Below are 19,916 nucleotides of genomic sequence, written 5' to 3' on the forward strand. Positions count from 1 at the left end.
CCACCTAGAGGCCTTGCCACTTCAGTATGCCCAGACTTGCCTCACCCTCACTCACACAGCGGCCTAGCAGCAAGACACAAGTACTAGTAGCTCTCTCTCGTGGGATGGCCCTGCCCGGGCCATGGGCACAACACAAGCCTGTGTACAGTGTCCAACGCTGTTTCTCAAGTCACGTGTTCAGTGTCACTTGTATGTTGCTGCTGTTGTTGTTCAGCTCAGCACAGCTGTTTCAGCAAGCCAGAGGTGAGTTTTGTGGTGATTTCTGCGTCCAGTGTGAGCTTCTCCACGTGTTTGTAGGTGGAGGAGGAGGAGGAATGGCCAGATGCTCCCCTGCCATACACTCACCCATGCTCCTCGCCACCACACTACCATACACTCACCACTGCCCACTCCCTCTGCTGTGTTTTTTGCTGTTTTTCGTGTGACTCATTGCCAGAGCTGTGTATCGGAGTGCCCGAGGCCACTCGAAGCTACGTGGATCAGCATGCCACGTAGATCACGACACCACGTGGATCACGATGCCACGTGGGTGTGGGCGATGTCACGTGGATCTACCAGCCACGTGAGTTACCAGATGTCCCAAGGCCTCATGCTGTGGTCTGCTGCCAGCATCACATCGACGTCACCGACGATGCTGCCCGACTTCATGACGTCACGATGTCTGCCTGACATCACCTCGAGATGTCTGCTGACGTCACAGTGCTGCTGACCTTCACCTCGCGACATCACGCCTGACATCACATGATGTCACATCGAGTGTTTCTAGTAATTATTTTAATATTGTCGAGAAGATTGAGAGAAAATATATGTCGTGTGTTAATTAATTCCTCTCAGTCAGTGTTCTCAAATTTTAGTATGTCTTAGTCAGTTTTATGCACAGAAAAGCATCATTTGCTAGTTTAAGCCATGTTGTACCGCGGGTGTGTAAAGTTTCCGTGAGTCCAGTGAGGTCTGAGCCAGACCTGAGTAGCACCACTGTGTTAAGTCACCCGTGTGACCAGTGTGTTTGACAGCTATCAGACAGACCTGAGCCCAAGCCCCCTTGTACAGAAAGCTTTTATGCTCGTCACTCATGATGTTCTGCAGAATCGTACCTGCTACGATTCCCATCAAGATTTGTTTCACTTCACCTCCAGACCTTCAGAGTGTAGTTATATGTAGAGAAACAAGTCTGGGGATGCTTAGACTAACCTCTGCTATAACTCCAACTGTCGAGAGAATGACACACTGTGTCAGCCTCGTGTCACAATCTTCAGTGAGCAGCCTGCACAAAGAAGATGTCACTTTGACTGCTAGCTCTCTCACTGCAGTCTGGTGTATGATGTTACGACTCCCAGATGTTCCGCCCAGTCGTCTCTGCCACGACTCGCTCCACAACTCGCTCCACGCTCGCCGGCAGTGACAGCCCAGCGACAGTACCAGTCGAGAAGTGTCCTCCTGAGTCGCTTGCCAGAAGTCCTGCCCAGTTCCCGAGTTTTGTCGATGCCTCACTCGAGGGCACCAGCATGTCGTGCCCCAGGTTGAGTGAAAACCTGCAGCGACTCCTACGATGACTGCTTCACCATTCCAGAGGAGACCGTACCCTGTTACGTCACAGCTCAGCTGCAGGGATGTCTCCCATGTTGCAGTATCTGTCCAGACGCAGGAAGGCGTGCAGTGATGCCCTTCGACGCCCATTCCCTTTGACCACGATGTTTAGCACACCCCACGTGTTTTTTTCTTCCCTCCCTGTAGGAAGTTTTTTTTTCCATGTCCATATGTATATACGTATATGTTTTTATTTTGTGTTCTGTGCCCTGTTCTTACGAGAGAGAGACCCAGTTTCTTTTACTACCAGTATTGTCGCGTCGGGACGAAGCGCGGTAGGTTGCCGAGCGTATGTAGACAGCCTGTACTGTCTGCACAGACAGCCCATGCTGTCTGCCAGCTTAGTTCATATTTTGCGCCATGCTGGTGCTGCTACCTAGAGGCCTTGCCACTTCAGTACGCCCAGACTTGCCTCACCCTCACTCACACAGCGGCCTAGCAGCAAGACACAAGGCCTCCCAGCTCTCTCTCGTGGGATGGCCATGCCCGGGCCATGGGCACAACACAAGCCTGTGTACCCACCACGACTTAATAATAAAGTAAGCCTCCGAAGACGTATCATTTAACAACCCACTTGTTACAGCCTACCAAATAATCCCGTTATATAAGGTACCTAGGGATTGGCAGAGAGCATGCATAGTTCCTTTGTATAAAGGCAAAGGGGACAAAAGAGAGTGCAAAAATTATAGGGGGATAAGTCTGTTGAGTATACCTGGTAAAGTGTATGGTAGTTATTATTGAAAGAATTAAGAGTAAGACGGAGAATAGGATAGCAGATGAACAAGGAGGCTTTAGGAAAGGTAGGGGGTGTGTGGACCAGGTGTTTACAGTGAAACATACAAGTGAGCAGTATTTAGATAAGGCTAAAGAGGTCTTTGTGGCATTTATGGATTTGGAAAAGGCGTATGACAGGGTGGATAGGGGGGCAATGTGGCAGATGTTGCAGGTGTATGGTGTAGGAGGTAGGTTACTGAAAGCAATGAAGAGTTTTTACGAGGATAGTGAGGCTCAAGTTAGAGTATATAGGAAAGAGGGAAATTATTTCCCAGTAAAAGTAGGCCTTAGACAAGGATGTGTGATGTCACCATGGTTGTTTAATATATTTATAGATGGGGTTGTAAGAGAAGTAAATGCGAGGGTCTTGCCAAGAGGCGTGGAGTTAAAAGATAAAGAATCACACATAAAGTGGGAGTTGTCACAGTTGCTCTTTGCTGATGACACTGTGCTCTTGGGAGATTCTGAAGAGAAGTTGCAGAGATTGGTGGATGAATTTGGTAGGGTGTGCAAAAGAAGAAAATTAAAAGTGAATACAGGAAAGAGTAAGGTTATGAGGATAAGAAAAAGATTAGGTGATGAAAGATTGGATATCAGATTGGAGGGAGAGAGTATGGAGGAGGAGAATGTATTCAGATATTTGGGAGTGGACGTGTCAGCGGATGGGTCTATGAAAGATGAGGTGAATCATAGAATTGACGAGGGGAAAAGGTTGAGTGGTGCACTTAGGAGTCTGTGGAGACAAAGAACTTTGTCCTTGGAGGCAAAGAGGGGAATGTATGAGAGTATAGTTTTACCAACGCTCTTATATGGGTGTGAAGCATGGGTGACGAATGTTGCAGCGAGGAGAAGGCTGGAGGCAGTGGAGATGTCATGTCTGAGGGCAGTGTGTGGTGTGAATATAATGCAGAGAATTCGTAGTTTGGAAGTTAGGAGGAGGTGCGGGATTACCAAAACTGTTGTCCAGAGGGCTGAGGAAGGGTTGTTGAGGTGGTTCGGACATGTAGAGAGAATGGAGCGAAACAGAGTGACTTCAAGAGTGTATCAGTCTGTAGTGGAAGGAAGGCGGGGTAGAGGTCGGCCTAGGAAAGGTTGGAGGGAGGGGATAAAGGAGGTTTTTGTGTGCGAGGGGCTTGGACTTCCAGCGGGCATGTATGAGCGTGTTTGATAGGAGTGAATGGAGACATATGGTTTTTAATACTTGACGTGCTGTTGGAGTGTGAGCAAAGTAACATTTATGAAGGGATTCAGGGAAACCGGCAGGCCGGACTTGAGTCCTGGAGATGGGAAGTACAGTGCCTGCACTCTGAAGGAGGGGTGTTAATGTTGCAGTTTAAAAACTGTAGTGTAAAGCACCCTTCTGGCAAGACAGTGATGGAGTGAATGATGGTGAAAGTTTTTCTTTTTCGGGCCACCCTGCCTTGGTGGGAATCGGCCAGTGTGATAATAAAAAAAAATACTTAAAATATATTTAAAATCTCCTGAAAGCTTATTGTCCATTATATCCGGTCATAAAATAAAACTTATTGTCCATTATATCCGGTCATAAAATAAACCTTATTGTCCATTATATCCACTCATATAATAAACCTTATTGTCCATTATATCCGGTCATATAATAGTTTATTGTCCATTATATCCGGTCATATAATAGTTTATTGTCCATTATATCCGGTCATAAAATAAAACTTATTGTCCATTATATCCGGTCATAAAATAAACCTTATTGTCCATTATATCCACTCATATAATAAACCTTATTGTCCATTATATCCGGTCATAAAAAAAGCTTATTGTCCATTATATCCGGTCATATAATAAAGCGTGTTGTATATACTCGAGGTGGTCTGTAACTTTATTACCGTAGAAATGTTAAAATGAAAAAAATCAAAATCAAATTTGAAGGTGTTGTTGGTGTGGCAGCAGCACTGTGTCAGGCTGAAGGTGTTGTTGGTGTAGCAGCAGCACTGTGTCAGACTGAAGGTGTTGTTGGTGTAGCAGCAGCACTGTGTCAGGCTGAAGGTGGTGTTGGTGTAGCAGCAGCACTGTGTCAGACTGAAGGTGTTGTTGGTGTAGCAGCAGCACTGTGTCAGGCTGAAGGTGTTGTTGGTGTAGCAGCAGCACTGTGTCAGACTGAAGGTGTTGTTGGTGTAGCAGCAGCACTGTGTCAGGCTGAAGGTGTTGTTGGTGTAGCAGCAGCACTGTGTCAGACTGAAGGTGTTGTTGGTGTAGCAGCAGCACTGTGTCAGGCTGAAGGTGGTGTTGGTGTAGCAGCAGCACTGTGTCAGACTGAAGGTGTTGTTGGTGTAGCAGCAGCACTGTGTCAGACTGAAGGTGATGTTGGTGTAGCAGCAGCACTGTGTCAGGCTGAAGGTGATGTAGGTGTAGCAGCAGCACTGTGTCAGGCTGAAGGTGATGTAGGTGTAGCAGCAGCACTGTGTCAGGCTGAAGGTGATGTTGGTGTAGCAGCAGCACTGTGTCAGACTGAAGGTGATGTAGGTGTAGCAGCAGCACTGTGTCAGGCTGAAGGTGATGTTGGTGTAGCAGCAGCACTGTGTCAGGCTGAAGGTGATGTAGGTGTAGCAGCAGCACTGTGTCAGGCTGAAGGTGATGTTGGTGTAGCAGCAGCACTGTGTCAGGCTGAAGGTGATGTTGGTGTAGCAGCAGCACTGTGTCAGACTGAAGGTGTTGTTGGTGTAGCAGCAGCACTGTGTCAGGCTGAAGGTGTTGTTGGTGTAGCAGCAGCACTGTGTCAGGCTGAAGGTGTTGTTGGTGTAGCAGCAGCACTGTGTCAGACTGAAGGTGTTGTTGGTGTAGCAGCAGCACTGTGTCAGACTGAAGGTGTTGTTGGTGTAGCAGCAGCACTGTGTCAGGCTGAAGGTGATGTTGGTGTAGCAGCAGCACTGTGTCAGACTGAAGGTGTTGTTGGTGTAGCAGCAGCACTGTGTCAGGCTGAAGGTGATGTTGGTGTAGCAGCAGCACTGTGTCAGACTGAAGGTGATGTTGGTGTAGCAGCAGCACTGTGTCAGACTGAAGGTGTTGTTGGTGTAGCAGCAGCACTGTGTCAGACTGAAGGTGTTGTTGGTGTAGCAGCAGCACTGTGTCAGACTGAAGGTGTTGTTGGTGTGGCAGCAGCACTGTGTCAGGCTGAAGGTGTTGTTGGTGTAGCAGCAGCACTGTGTCAGACTGAAGGTGTTGTTGGTGTAGAAGCAGCACTGTGTCAGGCTGAAGGTGTTGTTGGTGTAGCAGCAGCACTGTGTCAGACTGAAGGTGTTGTTGGTGTGGCAGCAGCACTGTGTCAGGCTGAATGTGTTGTTGGTGTAGCAGCAGCACTGTGTCAGACTGAAGGTGTTGTTGGTGTAGCAGCAGCACTGTGTCAGGCTGAAGGTGTTGTTGGTGTAGCAGCAGCACTGTGTCAGGCTGAAGGTGTTGTTGGTGTAGCAGCAGCACTGTGTCAGACTGAAGGTGTTGTTGGTGTAGCAGCAGCACTGTGTCAGGCTGAAGGTGTTGTTGGTGTAGCAGCAGCACTGTGTCAGGCTGAAGGTAATGTTGGTGTAGCAGCAGCACTGTGTCAGACTGAAGGTAATGTTGGTGTAGCAGCAGCACTGTGTCAGACTGAAGGTAATGTTGGTGTAGCAGCAGCACTGTGTCAGACTGAAGGTAATGTTGGTGTAGCAGCAGCACTGTGTCAGGCTGAAGGTAATGTTGGTGTAGCAGCAGCACTGTGTCAGACTGAAGGTAATGTTGGTGTAGCAGCAGCACTGTGTCAGACTGAAGGTAATGTTGGTGTAGCAGCAGCACTGTGTCAGGCTGAAGGTAATGTTGGTGTAGCAGCAGCACTGTGTCAGACTGAAAGTAATGTTGGTGTAGCAGCAGCACTGTGTCAGACTGAAGGTGTTGTTGGTGTAGCAGCAGCACTGTGTCAGACTGAAGGTGTTGTTGGTGTAGCAGCAGCACTGTGTCAGACTGAAGGTGTTGTTGGTGTGGCAGCAGCACTGTGTCAGGCTGAAGGTGTTGTTGGTGTAGCAGCAGCACTGTGTCAGACTGAAGGTGTTGTTGGTGTAGAAGCAGCACTGTGTCAGGCTGAAGGTGTTGTTGGTGTAGCAGCAGCACTGTGTCAGACTGAAGGTGTTGTTGGTGTGGCAGCAGCACTGTGTCAGGCTGAATGTGTTGTTGGTGTAGCAGCAGCACTGTGTCAGACTGAAGGTGTTGTTGGTGTAGCAGCAGCACTGTGTCAGGCTGAAGGTGTTGTTGGTGTAGCAGCAGCACTGTCAGGCTGAAGGTGTTGTTGGTGTAGCAGCAGCACTGTGTCAGACTGAAGGTGTTGTTGGTGTAGCAGCAGCACTGTGTCAGGCTGAAGGTGTTGTTGGTGTAGCAGCAGCACTGTGTCAGGCTGAAGGTAATGTTGGTGTAGCAGCAGCACTGTGTCAGACTGAAGGTAATGTTGGTGTAGCAGCAGCACTGTGTCAGACTGAAGGTAATGTTGGTGTAGCAGCAGCACTGTGTCAGACTGAAGGTAATGTTGGTGTAGCAGCAGCACTGTGTCAGGCTGAAGGTAATGTTGGTGTAGCAGCAGCACTGTGTCAGACTGAAGGTAATGTTGGTGTAGCAGCAGCACTGTGTCAGACTGAAGGTAATGTTGGTGTAGCAGCAGCACTGTGTCAGGCTGAAGGTAATGTTGGTGTAGCAGCAGCACTGTGTCAGACTGAAAGTAATGTTGGTGTAGCAGCAGCACTGTGTCAGACTGAAGGTGTTGTTGGTGTAGCAGCAGCACTGTGTCAGACTGAAGGTGTTGTTGGTGTAGCAGCAGCACTGTGTCAGACTGAAGGTGTTGTTGGTGTAGCAGCAGCACTGTGTCAGGCTGAAGGTGATGTTGGTGTAGCAGCAGCACTGTGTCAGACTGAAGGTGTTGTTGGTGTAGCAGCAGCACTGTGTCAGGCTGAAGGTGATGTTGGTGTGGCAGCAGCACTGTGTCAGGCTGAAGGTGTTGTTGGTGTAGCAGCAGCACTGTGTCAGGCTGAAGGTGATGTTGGTGTAGCAGCAGCACTGTGTCAGACTGAAGGTGTTGTTGGTGTAGCAGCAGCACTGTGTCAGGGTGAAGGTGATGTAGGTGTAGCAGCAACACTGTCAGGGTGAAGGTGATGTAGGTGCAGCAGGAGCACTGTGTCAGGTTGAAAGTGATGTAGGTGTAGCAGCAGCACTGTGTCAAGCTGAAGGTGTTTTAAGGTGTCCCGTAGCTCGATTGGTAGCGCACTCTGCTCGCACACGGAGGTCCGGGGCCGATCCCCGGTAAGGCTGGAAACATTGCGACGTGTTTCCATAAGACACCTGTTGTCTGTGTTCAACCATCAGTATAAAATGGGTACCTGGGTGTTATTGGACTGGTGTGGGTCGCATCCTGGGACACTGACTTAATTTGCCCGAAATGCTCAGCGTAAGAAGCGGCTTTCTATATAGTAGTATGTCATTGATGTCAGCTAGGATGTATACCTTGTACATGTACTTGTAGACAATAAAGATTATTATTATTATTATTATTATTATTATTATTATTATTATTATATTATTATTATTACTAATTATTATTATTATTATTATTATTATTAAGCTTTACACAAAAAATAGTTTGGGAAGCTTGTGTTTTAACGTATTTACGTGTTTAGGGCTTATGAGGAGCGTACCTTAAAATTTTGAATGAAGAATTTGTAGTGACCAGAAGGTGACGTAAGAGTGAAGTTGTTTGTTATATTCTGTTTTGTTTACAGGATTTGAGAAGGACCTGCCCTGTCAGGTCCGTCTCGTATGCAACCATCTATGTTACACTATACATACATACTCATGTACTCTCTGCCCAGTTAGATTCCTTTGTGTGGGCGAAACATAGCCAGTAAAGGATTGCATTACACTGCATTTGTGACAATTTTTCCATGGTGTGGGTATTGATGCCATCACCGGCAACTGAAGGACTTATAGAGCAGGTAAAGAAGACAGTTGGCCGCTTTAAATATCTAGAAAATCCTACACCAAATATTTTCCTCCTGGGAGGTTTCAACCATCTGGGTAGTGGTAAAAATAGTGCCAAGAAGCCTTCTGGTCCAGCTGATATACCAGGGAACTACTGAGTGTGCGTAGTGTTTGCTCTGAACCAACTCATAACACAACATTACAAATGAAAATACACTACCCTTGATTTTTCACGAGAACCGAGAAAATAATCAGCATGAAAATCTCATATTCAAGATAATTTGATCACAGCCTCATAGAGGTACAAATGCCTAGAAGCTGCCAGTTTACTCCAGCCACACTAACTGGGCTTTGGGGTCTCTCAAGGCAGTGAAGCCACAGCTCATGCGGCAACGGCCTACATCAGGGACCTACCAGAAGACAAGGCCATCGTCAAACTTGATTTTAGAAAAACCTTTAATGTGGTGAGGAGAGATGTTTTGCCGGCCGTTCAGGATCAGTTCCCTAGCCTGTTTCCCTTCATTTCAGCCGGCTACAGCTTACCCTCAATTCTTTTGTTTGGAGAACATGAAATTCTCTCATCAGAGGGTGTTCAGCAAGGTGACCCACTCGATTCACTTCTCTTCTGCTTGGCAGCAAGAGAGCTAACTTCCAGCCTATGCAGCGAGCTCAACATCTGGTACCTGGATGATGGCACTCTGGCAGGTACTGAAGAGTCCCTGTTAGAGGACCTACAACTGGTAAAAACACAGAGAGAAGACTTGGGACTCATCCTCAATCCCTCCAAGTGTGGAATCATCACAGCGAACCAGGAAATAGTCAATGCCGTGCAAAGAATCCTCCCTGAAGCTGTATTTACTGAACACTCCTCTACTAGCCTATTTCTGGGGTTTCCCACGTGTGTGTGTGTGTGTGTGTGTGTGTGTGTGTGTGTGTGTGTGTGTATATATATATGTGTGTATGTATATATATAAATATATAAACTTACTTCAGGGAAAACTCAAGGTTCTCCCCGAAGCTGTTTGAATGTTGTCTTATCCTACCATCCCCTATATTCTATGTTGACTTTATTTAAAGACAAAATACATTGACAAAAATACAATAGGGTGTAGAACAATATAGATAACATCTCAAATACTTCGTCCAGTTCCCCGGCGGTGGGCCGTGTGCCCAGATTACTGCAGGCACTTCCCCTCTGGATCGCAACACTGAGTCTCTGAAAGAGGAAGCTGGCCGCTCTGTGATCCTTGGTTTCTCTGATAACAACAGCCAGATTGACCAGACAGGCACCAGAAAATCCTAGTTACAGGTCGCACTGGGAGGGTAGGAAGACTGTTGAAACTGGCCACATGTATATAGGTATTTAACAGGCATTAAACAGGTATATAACATATATTTAAATATATAACAGGTATATAGCAGGTATATATATATATATATATATATATATATATATATATATATATATATATATATATATATATATAAATATCAGGTATATAACAGGTATATAGCAGGTATATATATATAAATATCAGGTATATAACAGGTATATAGCAGGTATATATATATAAATATCAGGTATATAACAGGTATATAAATAAATATCAGGTATATAACAGGTATCAGCATGTGATCCACACTTGTCATGAAACAACTGTCTCTCTCCCCTCACTAATTCCTGTGCTCTATCAGGGAGCACATCATCATTATTAATATCATTGGCCTCAATGCAAGGGTTGAGGCAAGTCATGCGTCCTCTCTGATGAAGGCAGAACAACTCTGCGTCACGAGTGAACGTTGCGACTCCCCCAATAATCCATCCATTCCCCTGGAGAGTCATATATACGAGTATCATCTCTTAACATTGACTCAGTCTTGCTAAACTGGAGGGAAGGGGAGTTGTCTAGTAATGTTTCTTTAAGGTATACCTGGAGTATACCTGGAGAGGGGTTTCGGGGGTCAATGCCCCCGAGGCTAGGTCTGTGACCAGGCCTCGCGGCATCTGGAGAAAAATGTTTTCACGGGAACTTACATTAACGTACCAGCGTAGTAATTAAAGTGAACATTGAAAATGATGTAAAATGTTTAGCTTAAAGTGAACATTGTAAATGTTTACCTTAAAGTATATATTGTAAGTGATGTAAATATTTACTCTAAACACTGCCCAGAGGATGCCCATCCTCGGGCATCTGATTTACGTTCATATTACCACGTACCTGATTCTTGGTCAACACTCATTTTCTGGCCAATTATATTACACCAATTTTATGGTAAGTTTATGGTGCTGATTCCTAATGTCATCGGTTTTGCTTGATTGGCTCCAGTCTTTAATAAATTTAGTATCCCATTGGAAAAAACATAAAAGATGTGAAAAATATATTGATCAGACGGGGCTAACTTAATATCTCATTGAAATTATTTCTTAGATCATGCAAAAGCCAAATCATGTAATATATACTAACACTTCATTCTTTATAATAATAGATTAATATAGTAAGATAATTCAAATACCACTAATTACTGCATATGAAAAAGTTTTACAATTTTCTATGTTGGTCATCAGCACAGTTTTGTTGTGCGAGAAATTGGAAGAGATGCATATTGGTTACCATTGTGCAATAAAACACATTTCAAGCTTCTAGTGGAGCTGTCTATAAACAGCCACCAATCTCCTGGTTGATATTCAAGTCCCATTCGAATAAGTCCAGGGATGTTATTGTAGTATACAAGTTCTTCATCTTGGCTTAAGGAAGGAGTTCAACCTCTCGTGGCCTATAAGCTGTAGACAGTTCTTGACTTTTAATCTGGATGCTAGAAGTTTAGATGCTTCCTTTGACAGATTGAGGTCGCATATCAGATCATTGAGTTCTTGGGAGAACTGCTGGAGTGTTGAAATGCTTAATTCATATTCACTTCCACTGCTATCACCTGTGTTACATCCTAAACCCTGAGTTTCTTCAACATCTGACAAGGGAAGGTCAGGCAGTGTTGTAAACACTGGTATGGTAACGTCGTTGCTGTGTGGCACAGTGATCCTTGCTGACTACAAATCAAGATATTCCCACTTGACTTTCTTGTATAGAGTGAAACCTTTCACATTCACCATACAGAAGTAACAATCATCGTGGTGGTTTTTCGGCTCTTCACACCAGAAGAGCCGAAAAACCTGGAGTATAGTTGGAGAGGGTTTCGGGGGTCAACGCCCCCGAGGCCCGGTCCGAGACCAGGCCTCGTGGTGGATCAGGGTCTGATCAACCGGGCTGTTACTGGTGGCCGCACGCAAACTGACGTACATACCACAGCCCAGTTGGTCAGGTACTGACTTAAGGTGCCTGTCCAGTGCCTTCTTGAAGACAGTCACGGGTCTATTGGTGATCCCCTTTATGTATGCTGGGAAGCAGTTGAACAGTCTTGGGCCCCTGACACTTACTGTGTTCTCTGTGTACTCGTGGCGCCCCTGCTTTTCATTGGGGAAATGTTGCATCTCTTGGCGAGTCTTTTGCTTTCGTAGGGAGTTGATTTTCCTGTGCAAATTTGGTACGAATCCCTCTAGGATTTTCCAAGTGAATATTACCATATATCTCTCTCGCCTGCGTTCCAGGGAATACAAATCAAGGAACTTCAACCGTTCCCAGTAATTTAGGTGCCTTATCGTACTTATGTGTGCCGTGAAAGTCCTTTATACATTCTCCAGGTCAGCAATTTCACCTGCCTTCAAGGGGGCAGTTAGTGTACAGCAGTATTCAAGCCTAGAGAGAACAAGCGATTTAAAGAAAATCATCATGGGCTTGGCATCTCTAAATTTTGAATGTTCTCATTATTCATCCTATCATTTTTCTAGCAGATGCAATAGATACATTGTTGTGGTTTTTGAAGGTGAGATCCTCTGAAATCATCACTCTCAGGTCCTTCACATTACTTTTTCGCTCTATTGTATAGTTAGAATTTGTTGTATACCCTGATAGTTTTAATTTCCTCAAGTTTTCCATATCTGAGTAGTTGAAATTTCTCTTCATTGAACTTCATATTGTTTTGAGTGACCCATTTGAAGATTTGGTTGATGTCCGCTTGGAGTCTTGCGGTGTCTTCGATGGAGGTCACTGTCATGGCAATTCAAGTGTCATCCACAAAGGAAGACACGGAGCTATAGCTTATCTCTGTCAAATATGAGGATGAGGAATTTGATAGGAGCGATGGATCTATAACAGGAAGTTATAGATCCATCTACCAACTTTTCCTGTTCTTCCTTCACTACGCATTCTGTGCGCTATTACACCATGGTCACACTTGTCGAAGGCTTTTGCAAAGTCTGTGTATACATCTGTATTTTGTTTATCCTCTACAGCATCCAAGACCTTGTCATAGTGGTCCAGCAGCTGGGACAGGCAGGAGCGACCTGCTCTAAACTCGCGTTGCCCTGGGTTGTGTAATTGATAGGTATCTAGGCGGTTGGCGATCTTGCTTCTTAGAACCCTTTCAAAGATTTTTATGATATGGGATGTTAGTGCTATCGGTCGGTAGTTCTTTGCAATTGCTTTACTGCTACCTTTGTGGAGTGGGGCTATGTCTGTTGTTTTAAGTGTGTGTGGGATGACCCCTGTGTCTATGCTCCCTCTCCACAGAATGTTGAAGGTACGTGATAGGGGCTTCTTGCAGTTCTTGATGAACACGGAGTTCCATGAGTCTGGGCCTGGGGCAGAGTGCATGGGCATGTCATTTACTGCCTTTTCAAAGTCTTGTGGTGTTAGGATAATATCCGAGATTTTTGAAATGACCAAATTTTGGGTCTCGTCCATAAAGAATTTATTTAGACTGTCAACCCTTAGTCAGGGTTACGGCTCACTGAATACTGAGTTGTATTGGGACTTTAGTATCTCACTCATTTCTTTGCTGTCATCTGTGTATGTCCCATCTCGCCTAAGCAAAGGCCCAATACTGGATGTTGTTTTACCCTTAGAATTGGCACATTTTTCCACTGTCGTAAGCATTCTACACAGGTTTTACAAACCATCTTGGGCTCCAAGTGCCACTCCAAAATAAACAAAATAATCTTGTTTTACAAAATATTTGATGTTTTTTCCTTTGTTTTTGCAAAAAGTATTCGCCACAAATGTAGCAAAATGCATGGGGATTGTTTAAGCAGGCTATTCGTGAAGAATTCATGTTTATCTGGAAAAAAAAAAGTTACAATATTGTCACGTGATCGTTGTTGATAACTCCTTTCATTAAATATTAAATCACTAAAAAAATGAATTTTAATCTTTATTAAAACTATTTTCATATACAAAGTGTCAGTACTGATACAAGAATTATGCTTAAGTTTCCTGTTAATTGAAGGTACGTATGTAATATCTCACAAACTAGCGCCATTTTGAAAAACCTTCTGCCATTTTCGAATTCAGTTACCACAAAATATCTTAAATATCTTCAAATATCCTTAACAACGAAATTTTTCTTGTTGTAAATTTGTTTTTTTTTATTACACATGTACATTACTAATAGGTAATTAATAATTAAACTTGCAAACGGTTAATTAATAATCCCAAACATTATTTGCTGCAAACCTGTTTACAACACAACCAAGTGTGCTGCAAACCTGTTTACAACACAACCAAGTGTGCTGCAAACCTGTTTGCAACACAACCAAGTGTTTGTCAGCTGACAGTGTCAGTCAAGGTCTTGTTGTTTACATCACAAACAACCAAGTGTTTATGTCAGCTGACAGTGTCAGTAATGTTTCCTATTTTCTTTAAAACACATTTCACCATTATTTCTTATTAATATTACTTTGTTAGTTTGCCATACATTTCTTGAATCAGACAAAGTCTAGTAGAGAGCGACCATCCAGGGAAGTTCCACCATCCTTGTTAAATATTTTGCACTCTGGCGGGACTGCTGGTCTTCTCTCTCTTATGAACATAAGATGGCGGCCAAATTTTACAGACTTGTACTTTATTTCAGTACTCAGTTTTCCTTCTTTCATAAAAAATATAATGCTAGGACCAGTGGACAGTATGTTACCTTAACAGTGTTGCCAGACGCAAAACCTGCTAGTTCTAACTTCTATAAAGTCATCTCCTAACTCGGTGATATAACAATTTCAAGACCAGTTTAGCAATTAGCATGACAATACTATTTTTGTTGTAACTTGGGATAAGTTGTCATAGGTACGTGAACAATCATGGAACACAAGGTGTGCATGTCGTGTCTGCTCTCCTGCTGTCTGCTCTCCTGCTGTCTGCTCTCCTGCTGTCTGCTCTCCTGCTGTCTGCCGTCTTTCCGGTCTCTCAGTGGAATGTTATAAAGTATTGTTAGCAGCTTACTCAGGACTTCATCTCCTTCACCATTAATGGGATGATTCTATCTTATCCTAGTGTCTTTTTCTTATTTCATATCTGATCTTTGTTCTTCTTTATTTATAAAGATCCATAAAAATCTTTTCATGCCTTAGACACTTACCTCTTTTAATATTAGCTGGTTTCTTGAGCTGGGTGTTCCTTGTGGTATTCTTGCAGTCCCAACTCAGCAAGGTTCTTCAACATTTGTACACACAGAATTTTGTTTCTCAGGAGAAGTGTAAGAAGAAGGAATAAAAATCCTACGTAGGTATGCAAATCCTTACTTAAACTACGAACTCTCTTTGTTTTCTGATTTACACTAAGTTTCTCCATGTCTGTCTTCGGTGTCAGTTCTGCCACTGGCTCCTGCAAGTTCTCCACTTTCAATCATTTTATCATTATCACGTTGACATGAATTAAGGATTGAGATCGAGTCTCATAGGTTTGTCTTTCCTTCTTATCATTATCTCCATATGTTGGTTCGTGAATATTCTCGTCAGTATTCTACCGAGTTTGACTTTCCATCTCTTCAGTTACTTTAATGGGGTGACAGATCTCCCAGTTGATTTCCCTGTATTTAAAATCTTCTAAGATGAGAAATGTTGCTTTGATCGTTAATGCTTTCACTGCTGCTCAGTAATATTTATTGTTCTGTTGTTCTTATCATATTCCTTCCTTGTTGTTCAGTGTGGAAAGTTGTGTACTAGAAACACTGACAGAACACTTCTACAACATTTGAGAATCTTTTTTGTGATAACGTTTCACTAACCAGCTGCTTCTTCAGTCCAATACAGAGAAGAACGGTGGAAGATGAGGAGTAGTTTGAGGTAATGAGTCCCTCAGCCTGGAGTCGACTTCAGACTGAGAAGTTATAATGAGAATGTCAACATTACGGAGCCTGGTGTCTGAGGCAGCATGGACTGATGCACCATCGAAATTCTACGTATCAGAGTTCCTCAGCCAATGTTCAGCAGAAACTCAGACTCAAATCAGACCAAACCAAAGCATCTCAAATAGTAAATCTTCACTCATTTTTGCAAATATTCAGGGTTTAAAAGCCAATAAAAATAAAAGTTATATCTGTGGGCTCCTCACAGAGACGAATGCCAAATTAAGAACATGTGCAGAAAAACATACAATGGATGTTTTGGATGGTGAGATAATGATAAAAAACTATAATATGTGTAGATGTGACAGAATTAATGGGTCACAGGGAGGAGTAGGACTCTGAAAGATATTTTTTTGTTTCACAAAACTGCTGAATTCATCGAATGATACAGTAGAAGTTCTAGGTATTTAAGTAGAAAATAAAAGTGGTAATTATCCTAGTATATAAACCAGCGTCAGCAACTACTGAGGAACTCACAGATCAGACAAGGAAGATAGCTAGATGTATTGAAAGGCTGGAAAATCCCACACCAAATATTTTCTTTCTTGAAGATTTCAGTCTCCCAAATGTAAAATGGAAGATGGCTCATCACAACGCTATACAAGAAATAGTTCCTGGAAGCACCCTGGCTCAACAGGTACATACCAGGGAACTAATGAGGCTTTGTGAAAAGTTCGCATTGAACCAACAGATAACTGATCCCACGAGAAATGAAAATACCCTGGATTTGATATTCACAACAATCACGAACTAATCAGAGACATAACAGCTACAAAAGCGATATACTCTGATCACAACATCATAGAAGCTCAAACGAGTATTAACTCAGGGTTAGGGAACTGTATCACTAATGTTAGAGACGGGATGTTCAGTAAATTTAGTAAATTTAACAGTGTTAACCGAGAACTATCAGACATACATATCCTGGGTTAGACATGAGCAACCTAAATCCTCACCAGTGTCTGGAGAAGCTGAACACACAAGCATACAAAGTCTGTATTAAATATGTACCACTAAGGAAACCTAGAAGATAGGATATAAAAAGATAACGTAGGAGATGCTACAATAGAAGAAAACGGGTTACCGAATTGCTTAAAAACATGAACGTCACAAAAAATGAGAGATATTCTTACCCGAGAGATCAATTTAGAGCAAAAATCTAAGATGTCGTAACAAACAGAAGAAACATAAAGGGAACAAAAGGCCATCAAGGATATTGCAAGAAACCCCAAATATTTCTGTTCGTATGCAAAATCAAGGCTAAGAACTAAATGTAGAAACGGACCATTAACAAGAGGAGATTCGTATGCTGATGTTGAACAGGAAATGAGCAAAATTCTAAAAGACCAATATGAGTCAGTGTTCAGCAACCCACCAAATGACAGCAAGGCAGAGGATGCAGGAACCTTTTTCATTCCATCGAAATGCATCGCAGGTCAACTAACTGACATTAGTACTAATCCTATAGAATTTGAAAAAGAAATTGAAAAGATGCCCACTCAGTCAGCACCTGGACCAGATTCGTGGAATTCCTTATTTACCAAAGAGTGGAAAGTGTACTACTTAAATAAGGTCTCAGTATTCTTTGGAAAAAGATTTTGGATCTAGGTAAAATACCAGAGCCCTTAAAGAGTGCAGACAGTTCCTTTACATAAGGGAGGTAGTAGAGTACAAGCCAAAAATTACAGAACAGTAGCCCTAATGTTATACTTACAAAAGTCTTCGAAATAATGATGAGATGCCAAATTACAAACATCATGGAACAGCAGAGTCTGCATAATCCAAACTAACATGGTTTTAGAACTTGAAGATCATTCCTGTCACAACTGCTAAACCAATATAACAGGATCACAGAGACGTTGAAAGAAAACCAAAACACAAATGTAATATACACAGATTTTGCAAAGGCATTTGGTGACTGCACACAAAATGGGGGACATAGGCATATTGGGGAAGATAGGTAGGTGAATTTTTAAGTTTCTAACATAGAACGCAGAGCAAAATCCAAGATCAACGAGGTAAAAAAAAACTCGGTTCCCCAAAGCACTGTCCTGTCACCGCTGCTGTTTCTTATCCTCATAGCAGACATAAATGAAAACACTTGTCACTGTTCTGTATCACCATTACCAGTTGACACTAAAATAAGGATGAAAATCACTTTCGGTACAAGACACTGAAAGGTTACAGGAAGATATAAGCAGTGTTTTCCAGTGGGCAGTGGAGAATTACATGACGTTCAATGGTGATAAGTTCCAACTGCTTAGATGTGGAAAGAATGAAGAACTTAAAACGAACACTGTATACAAAACTCAAGATCTTCAAATAGAAGGAAAGAAACACATGAAAGACCTGGGAGTAATTATGTCATCTGATCTTTCAAAGAACTCAATAAGATCAAGGTCACGACTGGCAGAAAGATGATAGAATGGATAATGAGAACTTTCAAAATAACAGGAATAATGCCAATGGTGCGACTTGAGATATCTTGTGCTCCCTCATATAGAATACTGCTCAGTGTTGACAGCCCCGTTCAGGGCAGTGGAGATATCAGAACTGGAACAAATACAGAGATTATTTATGGCCCATTTAGAGCCAATTTAAGCATTTAAATTACCGAGAACCCTTAAAATCCACTGGTTACCACTATCCTGGCTGCGCGAGCACTGTCATTCCTGTTCTTAAAACTATGTATTGATCCTACCTCTACCACTTTATTGTCTAGGTCGTTCCACTTGATCACTAAGACTAAAGTATTTCCTAACAGCCCTGTGACTCGTTTGTGGTTTTAACTTCCCGCTGTGCTATAATGTACACGAGATCCATTCTCAGACTCGCTTTGTCTACCTTGTCAATTCCTCTCAGTATTTTGTATGTCGTAACCATGTCGCCCCTGGTGCTCCTGTCCTCCAGTGTCATCGGGTTAAGCTCTAGTCTCTCCTCACACGTCTTCTCCCTCACCTCTGGGATTAGTCTTGTTATAATTTTTTGCATTTTTTCCAGCTTCTTTATATTTTTATCAGATGTGGGTTCCATAGTGGCGCTGCGTACTCCAGGATGTGACTGAAGTATGGCGTGTACAAAGTTCTTGATGTTACTGACAGCTATACCTAAATTTGCAGGTTGTGTGTGTGTGTGTGTGTGTGTGTGTGTGTGTGTGTGTGCTCACGTAGTTGTGGTTGCAGGGGTCGAGTCACAGCTCCTGGCCCCGCCTCTTCACTGGTCGCTACTAGGTCACTCTTCCTGCTCCATGAGCTTTATCATACCTCTTCTTAAAGCTATATATGGATCCTGCCTCCTCTATATCACTTCCTAGACTATTCCATTTCCTGACAACTCTGTAACTGAAGAAATGCGTCCTAACATGTGTGTGCATGTGTGCGCGCGCGCACAATTTCTGTTAGTGTTAATATTGGTCATATGTTTAATATCTTTTATGTTGTGTTCCATACCTTGGTCTCTCCTTCCTCAGGGTGGTGTCGGCTAGGAGGCAGTGTAGGTGTGGGCGGTGATGGTGGTGGTGGGCGCAGGCCAGCAGCAGCAGCAGCAGCAGCAGCAGCGGCAGCAGCAGCGGCAGCGGCGGCAGCAGCGGCGGCGGCAGCAGCAGCAACAGCAGCAGCATCAATCATGGGGTGCACGCCCAGCCTTCATGTCTCACACACGGGCGTCATCTACTGTGGTGAGAATGACAGTTCACCGTCACACTCCCACAGCGCTGCCAACCACCAGCCTCCCACCACTCAACCAACACCACTCACTCACAACCAGCATCAAGGTGAGTACACTCATCGTATCTCTGGATCAAATCCTGGGTAGGGAGAGCCTATGAGTAGGTGTGGGTGGGTGTGAGTTGAACCTGACTAGCTTGTGCTGCTGAGTCTGGTGCAGTGCTCCATCCTTGAGTGGAGATGACCGGACTGGGTGGGTCATTGGGCTAATCCGGGGGAGGGGGTCATTGGTCTAATCCGGGGGGGGGGGCATGGACCTGCTCCGCGTGGGTCAGTAGGCCTGTTGCAGTGTTCCTTCTTTCTTATGTTATTATGTTCCTAACACCTGCTGCCCATGTTACCTAGCAGTAAATAGATATCTGGATGTTAGATGATTGTTGTGGCTTGCTTCCTGTGGGAGTACCTAAGCAAGGCCCAAGTGGGTTATTCTGGGTTAATAACAATGCTGGGTTACTAATCCAAACATGATTTCTTCTTAACCATCATTCCATCAACTTGCATCATGAACGGCACATCTTGCTCCTCTTAAATATGGAAAGTCTTTTAGAAATGTCCTCTTACCTTCAGAGTATAAATCTTACTAAGGTAAGAGTGCGACTGTCCACTAATAAAATAAATGTAACAAGTGGGGTGTGT

General features: G+C 43.6%; 1 protein-coding gene across 2 annotated transcripts in view; it reads left to right on the forward strand.

The window, feature by feature from the left end:
* LOC128692768 (high affinity cAMP-specific and IBMX-insensitive 3',5'-cyclic phosphodiesterase 8B) overlaps positions 1 to 19,916 on the forward strand; it is a 659,454-nt gene that overhangs the window by 255,991 nt on the left and 383,547 nt on the right. For both annotated transcript variants that reach the window (XM_070090034.1, XM_070090035.1), the window contains exon 4: positions 19,025 to 19,327. In XM_070090034.1, the coding sequence (XP_069946135.1) occupies positions 19,180 to 19,327 (148 nt within the window). In that variant the 5' untranslated portion in view covers positions 19,025 to 19,179. The remainder of the gene's footprint in view (positions 1 to 19,024; positions 19,328 to 19,916) is intronic.

This window comes from Cherax quadricarinatus, chromosome 30, assembly GCF_038502225.1.
Source record: "Cherax quadricarinatus isolate ZL_2023a chromosome 30, ASM3850222v1, whole genome shotgun sequence".
NCBI classification, from domain to species: domain Eukaryota; kingdom Metazoa; phylum Arthropoda; class Malacostraca; order Decapoda; family Parastacidae; genus Cherax; species Cherax quadricarinatus.